The 13,419-nt window shown below is 38.4% G+C and overlaps 1 protein-coding gene across 1 annotated transcript in view; it reads right to left on the bottom strand.

The window, feature by feature from the left end:
• Positions 1–263: 263 nt before the first annotated feature.
• The window catches only part of ercc4 (excision repair cross-complementation group 4), a 42,709-nt gene continuing 29,553 nt past the window's right edge, over positions 264–13,419 (bottom strand). Inside the window, exons 7-11 of the mRNA XM_073060483.1 lie at positions 13,056–13,166; positions 11,414–11,993; positions 4,175–4,267; positions 2,581–2,693; positions 264–2,270 (exon numbers count right to left, since the gene is read on the bottom strand). Of these exons, the coding sequence (XP_072916584.1) occupies positions 1,537–2,270; positions 2,581–2,693; positions 4,175–4,267; positions 11,414–11,993; positions 13,056–13,166 (1,631 nt within the window). The 3' untranslated portion in view covers positions 264–1,536. The remainder of the gene's footprint in view (positions 2,271–2,580; positions 2,694–4,174; positions 4,268–11,413; positions 11,994–13,055; positions 13,167–13,419) is intronic.

Genomic DNA, 13,419 nt, shown 5'->3' on the forward strand with positions numbered 1-13,419 from the left:
AAAATAGAAAACAGACCAAACAGTTTCATAAACATAAGAGATCACATGAGATTCTACAGTTGCTGGAAATCCAGGGCAACACACACAAAATGCTGCAAGAACTCAGCAAGTCAGGCAGCATCTACCGAGAGGAATAAACAGTCAATGGTTCAAGACCCTTCATCGGTACTGAAAAGTAAAGGAAGAGAAATCAGAATAAGGTGTGGAGAGGGGAAGGAGTACAAGCTGGCAGGTGATAGCTGAGAACAGGTGAGAGGGAATCTTCAATCAAAAGTTTGACTTTTTTAATAATGGACCATTGATTTAAGTGCTACATTTTTTATTAAACAGAAAGTTTATAAAACTAAAATACAATATTAAAATATTCAAGTACAAAAAGCATTGATTCAATATTTTAGCACCCCAACCAACCTAAAAGGTGGATGATATTTCTCATTCATTTTGTACCAAGTTAATTCTTAAAATGTTTCCAAGAAAGTTCCAGGGGTTTCAGTTTCTGTCATTAAATATTGCACCCAAAAATCAGTGAATCCTAAGGATTTTTTTGGAAACATTTCAAAATTGCCTATCCAGCAGAGTGTACCATACAGAAAATAAAGGTGTAGTACTATTTCAATTGATTTGACAAAAAAAGTTCCAAGTTAAGATTAAGCATCCAAAATTCATATTTTTTTTCTATTTTGTAATTGCTTTATTGCATCACACATATTAATGTAAATTTCATCTATTGCTTTCAAAGCATAAAAGGAAAGAAATCCAAGGGAATTCTTCTAAAGCAACATGTACATCATACGCTACAGAAAGAAGTCCTTAATACTGTCAGTCCATTAAAGGCTGAGTCTGCTGATTCAAATTTTATGGCAGAATCTTCCAAATAAGGGATCAGCAGACCTAATTAAAAAATGTCAAAGGAGTATTTCAAAGAGTTAATCCTTTGGAACATTTCCCATTATCTTATGACAATGACTCCAATGACTATACAAAATACACTTTTAGAGGGATGATTCTAATATGGTAAATGGATTATAACATAGACAGACAAGTTCACAAAACATGAAAGCAGCAGAAATGTACATCTCATTAGCATCTACAGACATAAATATATTAAACACCTTGGTTATTTAGATCCAATGACTGGTATCAGCTTGATTTATCAGCATTCTTAAAACTTGCCTCTAAATCTCTCTTGTATGAAAGTGCCATTGACCCAATCATTTTTATAGTTCACTATCCTTTTAGTTTAAAACTTCTACCCTGCCCCCAATACTCACAGCAAGTATCTATGAATCAGCAAAGCACCTGACTATTGAAGCTGGAATTTCCAAGGGGCTATTTTAAATAGAGTTCCTGATGTTATTATCAAAATAACTAGAAACCTATTTGAAACACTTTTTTGTCAGATTATTGTTATTTTTACAAGTCTACTACAATAATTAAATAAGTTAACAACTTTTCTTTAAGACAATAATTTTGTATTCAAAGGCTGTGGTAACAGAAGGTATGGAAGAGTCCATTAAATTCTTTCCGCTCTGAACATCATCTTCTATTTTTGGTTTGTACTGCCTTGTCTGTATACGATGAGTGAATGAACTCCCAAATCTGTTTGGCATTGTTAGCATTCCCCAAGATGTCAGCTAATTGCTCCTGAGAGAGTTTGACCAGCTCAGCAATGTTCTTTACGTGATTCATCAGTGCCCGGCAGTTTTTAGAATTCACTCCAGGCATTTTCATCAAGAAATCTTGTGGACCTGGATTGTATCGGTCTGACTCGGAAACTACTTCAGAATCGGCTGTGACGGCCATGGCAGTAGCGGCGTCAGGCTCTGGCCGGGTTTGTTTCAGCTCCTCAAACAGCTCAGCAGAAACATACGGGGAGGGGCACCAGATAATTCGCAGCTTGGGGAAGTGTAGAGTCAACAGGGTGAGCTTGGATGTAATGTCATTAATGGAAATCTCCTGGTGGGCCGATCCTCGGAAGTTCAAGGTGAAAGGCTTATTGGGGTCAAACTCAATCAACAGGACAGGCCGCTTGTAGTACCGTGACATGGAAGTGCACTGAGTGTAAAGGCGGCCACTGTTCAAAGAGCCAATCAGATCACTCACGCTCTTGCGCTCAACGCAAATGTCAGGAGTCAGGATGTAATCACCAACTTCCAGGGTGACTGGCTCAACATCAATGCCACGCCGATGTATCAGGGATGGCAGCTCGCTGCGGAATTCCCGTAAATCCACTATAATGCGATGTTGCTCTTTCTTCTGAGCCTGGCCACCTGGACAAAGGCAAAGTAGGCATAAGGTTAAAATAAAATAAATCATGACTTTAAAAAATCTTTAATTGCCATACAAAAATTTAAACATATAAATTTTTTTCTTAAATAATAAGCAATTACTATTGCTACAGAGTATTAAGAAGATATCAGGCAATGCACTTCCATATAATTCTTATCTAGTTAACTGGTAGATTTTCCTTTCACTTTTTTTCCCTCTCTTTGGAGTAGAGGTTGTGGCATTTCCACCAGAAGCATTATTCAGATCTACAACAAATATAGAAAATAGAGAGCCCGCTCAGTTTAAACCAACCGGCTTTCCGCGTGTCTTTTTCAGCAGGTGAGAGGCCAGCATCTCGTGTAAGATCTGAGTTGAAGTCATTCCTTCCTTCCCTCTCCTCAGGGATTACCATTACAGCCTTCTCCCTAAAAATGGTCAGGATTGAAATTGATAATAGTTAAATATTCTTTACTAAGACTCTTTATTTAAGGTTTTTATCTTGCACTGATTGCAGTGATCAACTGGAACCTGGGCAGATTCAAACAGCACTTTTTTCCCCAATGTGAACAATATAATAATAATAATGAGTAAAAATGTTGAACAATAGAGGCTTTTAAAATATATTCTAATATTATAGACAAGTAGATTACAAATGTACTAAATAAACAAAGAACTAGTGAGTGATCTGACTGGCTCTTTGAACAATAGCCGCCTTTACAGTCAGTGCATTTCCTTTTCCGTAGTGAATACTGAAGCAAAGTATTCATTAAGTACCTCTGCTATCTCCTCCGGTTCCATACACACTTTTCCACTGTCACACTTGATTAGTCCTATTCTCTCACGTCTTATCCTCCTGCTCTTCACATACCTGTAGAATGCCTTGGGGTTTTCCTTAATCCTGCTCGCCAAGGCCTTCTCATGGCCCCTTCTGCCTCTCCTAATTTCATTCTTAAACTCCTTCCTGCTAGCCTTATAATCTTCTAGATCTCTATCATTACCTAGTTCTTTTAACCTTTCGTAAGCTTTTCTTTTCTCCTTGACCAGGTTTTCAACAGCCTTTGTACACCACGGTTCCTGTACCCTACCGTCTTTCCCATCTCATTGGAACGTACCTGTGCAGAACGCCATACAAATATCCCCTGAACATTTGCCACATTTCTGCCATACATTTCCCTGAGAACACCTGTTCCCAAGTTCCTGCCCAGTAGCTTCATATTTCCCCTTACTCCAATTAAACGTTTTCCTAACTTGTCTGTTCCTATCCCTCTCCAATGCTACGGTGAAGGAGATAGAATTGTGATCACTATCTCCAAAATGCTCTCCCACTGAGAGACCTGACACCTGACCAAGCTCATTTCCCAATACCAGATAAAGTACAGTAAGTAAATGTTTAGCACAGCCTGGGTCAAAGGGCCTGTATTGTGCTAAAGGTTTTCTACGTTTGTATGAAATCCTGCAGGGAAAAATAGTGCATCGCTCCATTAGTACAGGTAGGCTGAGAGATGTATAGGGTCACCTAGACAGCAGGTAGTATGAGGAGATTCTGCCTTACACTTTGTTCAACATCATAAACTTATGGTTAAAGAGAATAGCTTTCTAACTTTTTATTGCAGTCGTATACAATTTTCCCAGCTGTAGGATTACTGAATTTGACTACTCATTTCATCTGGATATCTTCAGCATTTGTTGATATATTTGCCAAACCATCAGAATAATTTTTCCTCTGACAATCTTTTATTCTCAATTTTTGGCAATTGCTTATCTATGTTCTTGGATCCTACATCAGAAACCCTAGCACACAAATCTAGGGCAAGTCAGTCATCATCACCACCTTAGCGAATACAATTTTACAAAGCGTTTCATTTACAGCATCAGCCCCACTGAAGCACTTTTTCTATTAATTTACCTTATCAAATTTTCAAAGGCTGTCTTCTCCTTTCTCAGATTGGTCAGGTACCGCTGCTCTTCTGTTGAGCCTCCATATATGAGGAAATAAACTCTAGAATAAAGAAATTAAATGGAGCATCAGTCCTTCAGGCAACACACATATAATAATTCATGCTGAAACATGTTCATGGCTGCTGCTTAGGTTAAAAAAGTAGGCAGAATATTTAAGTGAAATTGGTTTGTAGCTCCCTTTGACTCAGCTGTGTAATTCCCAATACAATTGTTCAGTTTGCTTCATTAATGTTCAACAAAATTGAAATGACTCGGGTGGAAAATAATTTATCACCAGGATGAGGAAAGGAGTATGTTTTTCAATTTATTAAGCTGAAGGAAAACTAGTGGGGAGGAAGAAATGCACAGAAAGAAACAAACATTCTAAAAAGCAACATCATTATATACGGTTTGGTAAAGACTAAAATATATGTGCTGATACTCATGAGCTCCTTCCAGTCATCTTCAATCAACCATGTGTGTTATTTTCTTCCCTTTTAAGGCACTCATCAAAATTACTCCATCTGTTGCAGGTTTCACATTCTAAATACTGTGGAAAGAAACATTCTGCTGTACAGTACAAAAAGTAAAATATGAAAACTGTCCACCAAGATAGCAGGAGCTCAATGGTCAACTGGAAGGCATGGAATGAAAATGGGTGCCAAATAAATACCAAGTTAAGTTTTAAAAAAATATAAACCTTGCTTCACATTTTCTCCCCTCCATGGTAGAGCATTTCAGAGCAAATCAGAGATTAATGGACGCAACCAGAACTACAAAAATGAAGAAGTCAATTTGGATCATTGGCACCTATTGGAACTGGAGCTCTGAATTAATGCATAACATTTGGAAATGGCCTGATTCATAAATTCCAGGGAAGCAAGTCTTTGACACCAAGTAATCTGTACTCTTTACTAAAATGTTTACATTTTCCATTAAAATTGTGAGCTACTATAGAGGCACTATCCTGACAATATGTATTTATAGAGATGAAATAGCTCTAGCACAGTTAGCTATATAATCTGCAATTCTCTGTGCTTGTGTGCCCTGACAACTACAAATGAACAAGTTACTTCTGCACAGCAAATAATATCCAAGTTAACCCAAAGACCTTTTACTTCGCCTCTTCATGGCTTCCAGTCAATTAGACTACAAGTTAGTAAACGTGCTGAAGGACAGGGCAATGAGAGAACATGGAATAGCACAGCACAAGATCAGACACCAATGGTCCAGCTAACTAATCCCTTCTGCCTACCCAATCTCCATACCCTTCCTTGTCCTGTGCATTCATATACCCGTCTAACAGCCTCTTCAATACCTCTTATGTTTGCCTCCACCCCCCCGCCCCCCGGCTGTATATTCTCCATGTAAAAAACTTGAACCTCAGCTTCAGTTCCAAGTTATTTTGTAGCAAGATCAATGCCTCCTTGTTACTAGTGTTCAGGAACCCAATCTGGAATCTGGATCAAGTGAAGATCTTGAAATCTCTCTGACGTCTTTATGCAGCTCACCTAGGTGGGCACAGTATATTGAAGATCATCAACTGGTATTCTTTCTTTCTATTCCATCTTAGAGTCGCAGAAATTGGAAAAGGTCACGATGGCCAATGTTCCACTTAAATAGGGTTGCCTTGGACAGAAATGTGGAGACGGCTGATTTGACTTTGATAAGATTCAAAGACTCATGGCACATTTTTTATCAAAGAATGTATAAATAATACACCTTAAGATTTGTTTGCTTACAGGCAGTCACAAAGCAAGAAACCCAAATAACCTGATTAAAAAAAAGACTATAACCACTGTGCTGAGTGAGACAGAAAAAACACACACATCGTGGAAACAATAGGAGCAAACGAGAGCATTCCGAACTAGACTGAGTCCTTAGATCCACTCCCTGGAGTAGACCCAAGCCATGATCTCGACTCATCACATTAGCGGAGCAAAAATGCTGTGAAACTCACAGAGACGACAGCTGCTGGGGCAGTTTACAGCCTTGGTGCCCCAGGGAGAGGAATGAATATTACGTGAGAGCCAGCAGAATCAGCCTGACCCTTGTCTCCAGTCTTGACACTTGGGCTTTCCAGTCTACCTGGACCGGCGTTTAAACTGTCCATGCCGGGCTCTCGGACCCAGACCACAGCACAGTGACACACTTGGATCATACAGCAATGAACTGTTCTCAATCTCACCAAATTGGCTTGGTGCTTGGAGCAATCCAACCTCGCACCTAGATTAGGCATATGGTATCAAAACTTTTCTGCATCAACTCCTCTCCAAATCGTTCACTCCAAGAGTAACAGCGATACCAGATCCAACTGCGATGCCATCTTGAACACACTGTGCTTTGGTTTTGTGATACACCACCATGGCTTATCCCTTAAATTAGCTTCATCTCTGCTTGCTTCTTTATTGTTTGTGATGATAGTTGACCACAATTTACTTCAGGAAAGTTATTATTAGTAATGTTAGGAATTAACTGTCGTATTTCCCGTCTTCTGAACCAGAAAGCTGTCGCACAACTTCAGTAGCGCCATCTTAAACCGAATCACATCATTTCCTTGCAATTGAAGATTGATTTCATTAAACTTTGTGAATAATTCTGAGAAATAAGCCATGTCATACCTAATACTCTTCGAGTTGAATACTGAATAAAACATTTGAGTCTTCAAGGAATTTTATCAGTTTCAAAAAGCACATAAAAGCATTTCAGGCAATTTCCTTTTGAGAGCCATCTGACTTCTTTGTGCAACAGCAAGCATTCAAACTGTTCATCATTCTCTAAACAAAACTCTTGAATAGTCCGAGAATTGAGAGCATGGGATTTTATTTTATTTACTGCTGTGATAACAGTATTAAATGATTTGTGCAGCTGATCACTTAGGCTTTTTTTGCGACAAGATGTTGCCTATGAATTACAAAGTGAATGGTAAATATGTTAAGTACAGATTTTTTCAAGAAATAAAAATCCCATGATGACATCCTGTCATTGATGGTGCACCATCTGTTGTACAGGCAAGAATGTTGGTGAGCAGAATGTTCCTTACTTTGAAATATTGACTCCCCTTTGTATCTGTTTCCAGTCCCCTTGCAAATAATAACTCTTGAATCATGCTTTCATCTTTTATGAAGCAAACATAATCAAGAAGCAAAAGTTTGATGCCTGGCAAAGTTAACTGCAAATTCTGTTTTCCTAAATATGTTGCACAATGTATCATCCACATTCTGAGACATTTATTTGTCTTTGAACAGATTTGTCACTGAGCAGAATCAACTTAATACTTCGGTCTGGTGACTTATGCAAAACTGTACTCAGAACCTGCCTTACTGCTGGCAGAATCAGTTCTTCTTCAATTGTATGGTAGTTTCCATATTTAGCAATGAAAAATGAAGTATGTACAGTAAATCATCACTGTTTTGTTGTGAAGTGCTGGTAAACTTGTTTTGAAATGTCTTGTTTCTGAAAATTTTCATGAAGTGACAGAAAATAAGCCAAGTTCTTGTTCACTTTATCAGAGTCTGTTATCTTCAATTGATCAAGGAGCTTGGACAGTTTCATTGGCTCATTTGGAAAAAAGCTTTTTCATACAACACACACATTGGCTGCTGTTGTTTGCTTGATGCAGGTATAAATCCATATTTCAGATACTCCACACCAAACTGTCTACACTTCATTTTTGTTTGGTCTGCCCCTGCCATTTTTTGTATGGATTGATGGTCAATTGCCTATCGGTTGTCTAACCTCAAGCGCTGCTCTAGGAAAGTTATGACATCATCATAGTTCAGGCAAAACCTGACTCTTGAGCTGAAGGTATATAAAGTAGGACAGTGATACCTCATTTCGGCCATGGGCTAGAGAAATTTAGTCAAGACCATTCAAAAGGCAGATTCTGAACTTTACCCAATTGAACATGGGAATTGTACTAGCTAACACTGTAGTACAGTACTGAATGGCAATAATACACAGGCTGGGCCTGGAAATAACACAATTTCTACAGTCCAGATTTCTCATGATATGCCAAATTCAGAACTGTCTCATTGCTTTTCAACAACTATAACGCACTTTGAGCAAAATCTAAGAGAATGACGGATTAGCACGAGATGAAGTGACTTCATGATCATTGTAATCAACTATGAGGCACTGAAGATCAAATGCTTATAATAAGTAATTAGTTTCTCAAATTAAGCCTGTAATCTCTCACCTGCTGCTCTTGCTACTGAGTGCACCCCCCCACCGCTCCCGGGGGAGGGGGTGATATCTCCCACTTTGGGAACCACTGCTCTAGATGCAAACTAACTATAGGCCGCAACATAACTTCCCAACTCTTAATTCATTTCCTCAGCTAATAAGGACAAGCATGCTTTCTTTATCACCTCATCAAGCTGCATAGCTTCTTATAGGGAGCTATAGACTTGGATCCCACAATACCTCTGCACAACAACACTGCTAAGGATCCTGTTAATAACAATATACTGTCTAGACATCTGATCTCACCAAATGCAATACTTTACATTTGTCTGGTTTAAACTCCACCTGCCAGTTCTCCAAGTGAACTATGTCCTGCTGTATTCTCTTCAATCTTCTCTGCTACCCACACCACCACCAATCTTCGTATTGACTGCAAAATTACTAACCCACCCTTCTCTGTTTTCATCTAGCAAGTCCCAACTACCTTCTAACTTCTATAGGCTAGCCAATTCTGAATCCCCCATTGGTTCTTTATATGAATATTTCACGCCCAAAGAAAACTGTATACTTATTACTATTTATTTCAGGCAAAAGGTTATCCTAATGTGATGAGTAATCATCCAAATAGCTATGCATTTGCAAATTCTATCTTTGCACACTGTGAATGTACAATTACAGTATCTGAAAAGAAATGACCATGAACACACTGGCACATTACAGAAATCTATCTGGCTCAATGATTCTAATTTCTAAGTTCTGTGTAGACCTGTACAGCATAGTACAGGCACTTAGGCTCACAATATTGTGCCAACCTTTTAACCTACTCCAAGATCAATCTAATCATTCCATCCCACATAGCTCTTCACTTTTCTTTCATCCATGTCCCTAGTAAAGTCTCTTAAATATCCCTAATGTATCTGCCCATATCAGCATCCTCTGGCAGTGCATTCCATTTATTTAGCACTCTGTGTGTAAAAAAAATACCTCTGACATTCCCCCTATACCTTCTTCTAATCAACTTAAAAGTATGAACTCTTGTATTAGCCACTGCATGGGAAAAAGGTGCTGGGTGCCCATTCCGTCTATACCGCTTATCACCTTATACACCTTTATTAAGTTGCCTCTCATCCTGCTCTGCTCCCAAGAGAGAAGTCCTACCTTTCCTCAAAAGACATTCTCTCTAATCCAGGTAACATCTTGGCAAATCTCCTCTCTAAAGCTTTGACATCCATCCTATAATGAGGCAACCAGAACTGAGCACAATTCTCCAATTGTGGTCTACCAAAGTTTTATAGAGTTAGAACATTAACTAGCTCTTGAACTCAATGCCCCAACTAATGAAGGCCAACACACCACACTCCTTCCTAACCAGCCTATTGGCTTGTGTGGCAACTCTGAGGGATCTATGGACGAACATCCCAAGATCCCTTTGTTCCTCCACACTGCTAAGGATCTTGCCATTAACTTTGTACTCTGTGTTCAAGTATGACCTTCCAAAGGAAATCACTTCATACTTTTCTGGATTGAACTCCACCTGTCATTTGTCAGGCCAGCAGTGCATCCTATGGCCCACTGTAACCTATGACAACCTTCTCTATTATCCACACCACCACCATCTTTTGTGTCATCTACAAACACCCTTCCATTCCCTCATCTAAGTCATTTATAACAATCACAAAAAGAATATCATCTTAGAATATCTGAGCTTTAAAGACAATACTCTAAAAGTATTGTAAAGGAGGCAAGGAGGAGTGAATCTGAGCAAAGACACATCCTGCAATCAGCAATAAGTGATCATGTAATAATTAAAACTCAAAATAAAAACAGACATTGAAGGTTTGAAATAAAGTAACAAAAATGTAGAAACACTCCTATTTCTTATGTTCTTATGTAAGTCAGGCAGAATCTGTGGAAAGAGAAACAGAATTAAACCTTCAGGTCAAAGCCCTTTCATCAGAATTGTTGCAGAAAGAAAATAAATTTGTTTAATCTTGCAGAGGAAACAAGGGTGAAATGGATAAGACAAAGGACATCTAAAGGGCAAGGCCAAAGTTGCCATGATGATACACTGTACAAGAAGTAGACTGTTAGATTAATAGTTCGGTCAGTAAGCCAACGAATGAAAAGGCATGTAAAAAATGCAAAATGTAGGTTAGATCCAAACAGATCGTGGAGTGATGGGAGGTTGAGTTAATACTACAAATGGATAAACTTATAACAGAACCCTTCAGCTCAGCTATTAATAGAGAAAACAAGTTACTTGAAACTGTTGAATATGATAGCACATTGTGAAGGCTTAAACACAGTTACATTAGCTCTGCTGGAACAGTGCAGGAAACCAGACAGATAAGTAAAAATGGAGTGAGCTGGAAAATTAAAGCCACAGGTAGCTGGAAGCTCAATGTTAACCCTGTGGACTAAACAAACGTGCAATGCAAAGTCAACCATTAGAAGAAGCCAGAAGCAAGCTAGTTCTGCTATGAAGTTATTCATCAGTAATTAATTTTATTCTTTCCCTCCACGGACACTGCCTGATCTTCTGCACATTTTCGGCATTCTTCCTCTGGGTTCAGGTTTCAGGAACAGCTCTGACCTGTGTTTTAATATGTCACATTATTCTGTTTTCTCTCTACCTGCCCTCCTTAATCTACTAACCTGATAGTCCACAAACAATGGGAAAGCTTCAGAATGCCACCAACCTCAGATTATCTTCCAAAATTAAATTTGCTTGGAACTCCAGTGGATATCAGAGTAACACTGCAACAACTATGGCACCAAACATGGAGCTGCAGGCTGAGGGATCATATCCTTTTCCTCACATGGTTTAGTAATAATTCCAGCTCACAAATGTAGTTGATTCTTTTTAAGTGCCATTAGATTATTTGATTATGGAAAGAAACACTTAAAAAATGTAACAGCAATTAGTGGTGAGCAATAAGCATTAACAGCATCCCCCTTCCTCTGAGAAAAAACAAGTCCCAGTTTCACGTTTAAGAAGACTGAATATCAGGAACACAATTACCTCAGCGGCTTGCCTGTCCTGCTTGCCTTGAATACCTCAAGCTGACGAACGAATGACAGTTCTGCATCATAGAGTATAACATAACGGGGCTCAATTTCATGTAGTACGCGTGACAGACTATACGGATCATTACAGCCATGTAAAGGATGGAGGATAATGAGTGGCTCCTTTAGGATTCCATAGCAGGCATCTGTTGGCAGGTTCAACATCATATCATTAACTTCAGTTTCTTCACTGCTATGTTCCATACTAACACTTCCATAATCTTCTTTCTCCTTCTCTTCCGTAGAATCTTCCTTAATTTCTCTTCCAACCATTTGAGTCAGTGTTAGTTCTGGTTTCTTTTTTTTGACAGTCTCTGTTTTTGCCTTCTTCAGTTTAGGGCCATTTGCAGACTTTGGTCTTGCCTTGGATTTGCCAGGCTTATTTTTCACAGTGGCTGTCTTTAAATACTCAGCCTTCTCATTCTTTCCAAACATTTTACTATAGAGCTTCATTAAAAGGGCCTCTGCTCCAATGGTGATGTATTCCTTCAACTGTGCGCAGGTCTGATCATCACTGGCACAGATCAGTACATGACCTACAGGCAGGCAAGAGAAAAGACTACAGTAGTCATACAAACCATAGCAAGCCTTCACCTGTTATTTTGATTTCTATATTAATCCTATACTTTGCATTCACTTTTCTTGCTATCTGTTCAAATTTCACATTCCATTAATTTTCACTTTTCCTTATTTTGCTGTAGTTTTTGAGTTATGTCTGGATTTACAACATCCAGGCTATTTCATCTATTTTATACTCTGATGATAAGGGTCCTTTTAATTGCCTTCATTTTAAACTGTGAAATGTAAACTTCTCCAGGCAGTAAAAAATCACCACAAATGAATGGCGTTGATTTTATAAAGACTGATGACCAAATAATTGCCCTCATCTGTATTTGTTTCTAGTTTGTATTGCTTCAGTGTTTTTATATCAATTCTTTACTTTCCTGTTTCTAAAGCAAATATGTTTTACAGACTCAATACCTGACTGAAAACCAAAGTCCATATACGGCATCAGCAGTAAAGCCTAAACATTTATATTCAATTTATATTCAGCTTCTAAATAGCTAACTTGCTGGATTCAGGTACAGTAAATGGCAACGTATGTTTCTCTTTTAGAGTGTTAATCATTCTTACTAACATGGAGTGTCCACAGACATCATAGATTGGTTTTACTTGTAAACCACATAGCTTGGACCAAATTAGCACCATGCCAGTCTGAGAGAATGGGTTCTGCATATTTATGCAGCGATTGTTGGCATCATGTAGCAGCAGGCTTTAGAAAAAAAAACCTGCCTGGATCTCACAAGCAATAAAATGGAGTATCTTTTTTCTATATACGTATGTACTCAACTCATAAATTAGTTATCCTTGGAACAAATTCCATATTCAAAAACATTTTATGGACAATTACCAATGTACCCCAGTCCTAGCTGTCTCCTAAAACCCTCCCAAAACCTTAAAGCTTTTCATGTAGAAACCTGTACTATCTGGACTTGTCCTTCTCATAGGATTCACACAATCATTACCCATACATGCATTCTGAAGATAGGCAAATAAAAAGAAGGCATTCAATTCTTCTAGCTCTTTATCCAGCTCACCAGAGTCAGTCAGTTCTTCACTGGGTTCATTTTCTCTTTTTATCTCTGTTAACACTTCACTCAATGCTTCCCACTTTGGATTTGGCTCCAGGACAAGTTCCTTCTTTTCCTCTAAAGTAAGTAAAAGGAATATATTTAAAAAACATTTTTCACAACCTAAGTTCACCACAACCAGAGTATCTTCAATGTTCAAAGTAAATTTATTATCAAAGTATGTAGAGTATATGTCAACATATACAACCCTGAGATTATTTTTCTTGAAGGCATTCACAGTAAAAACAAGAAACACAATAGAATCACTTAAGGACCACACTCAATAGGCTAGACAAACAGCCATTATGCAAAAGATACCAAACTGTGCAAG

This window comes from Hemitrygon akajei, chromosome 11 (genome assembly GCF_048418815.1).
Source record: "Hemitrygon akajei chromosome 11, sHemAka1.3, whole genome shotgun sequence".
NCBI classification, from domain to species: Eukaryota; Metazoa; Chordata; class Chondrichthyes; order Myliobatiformes; family Dasyatidae; genus Hemitrygon; species Hemitrygon akajei.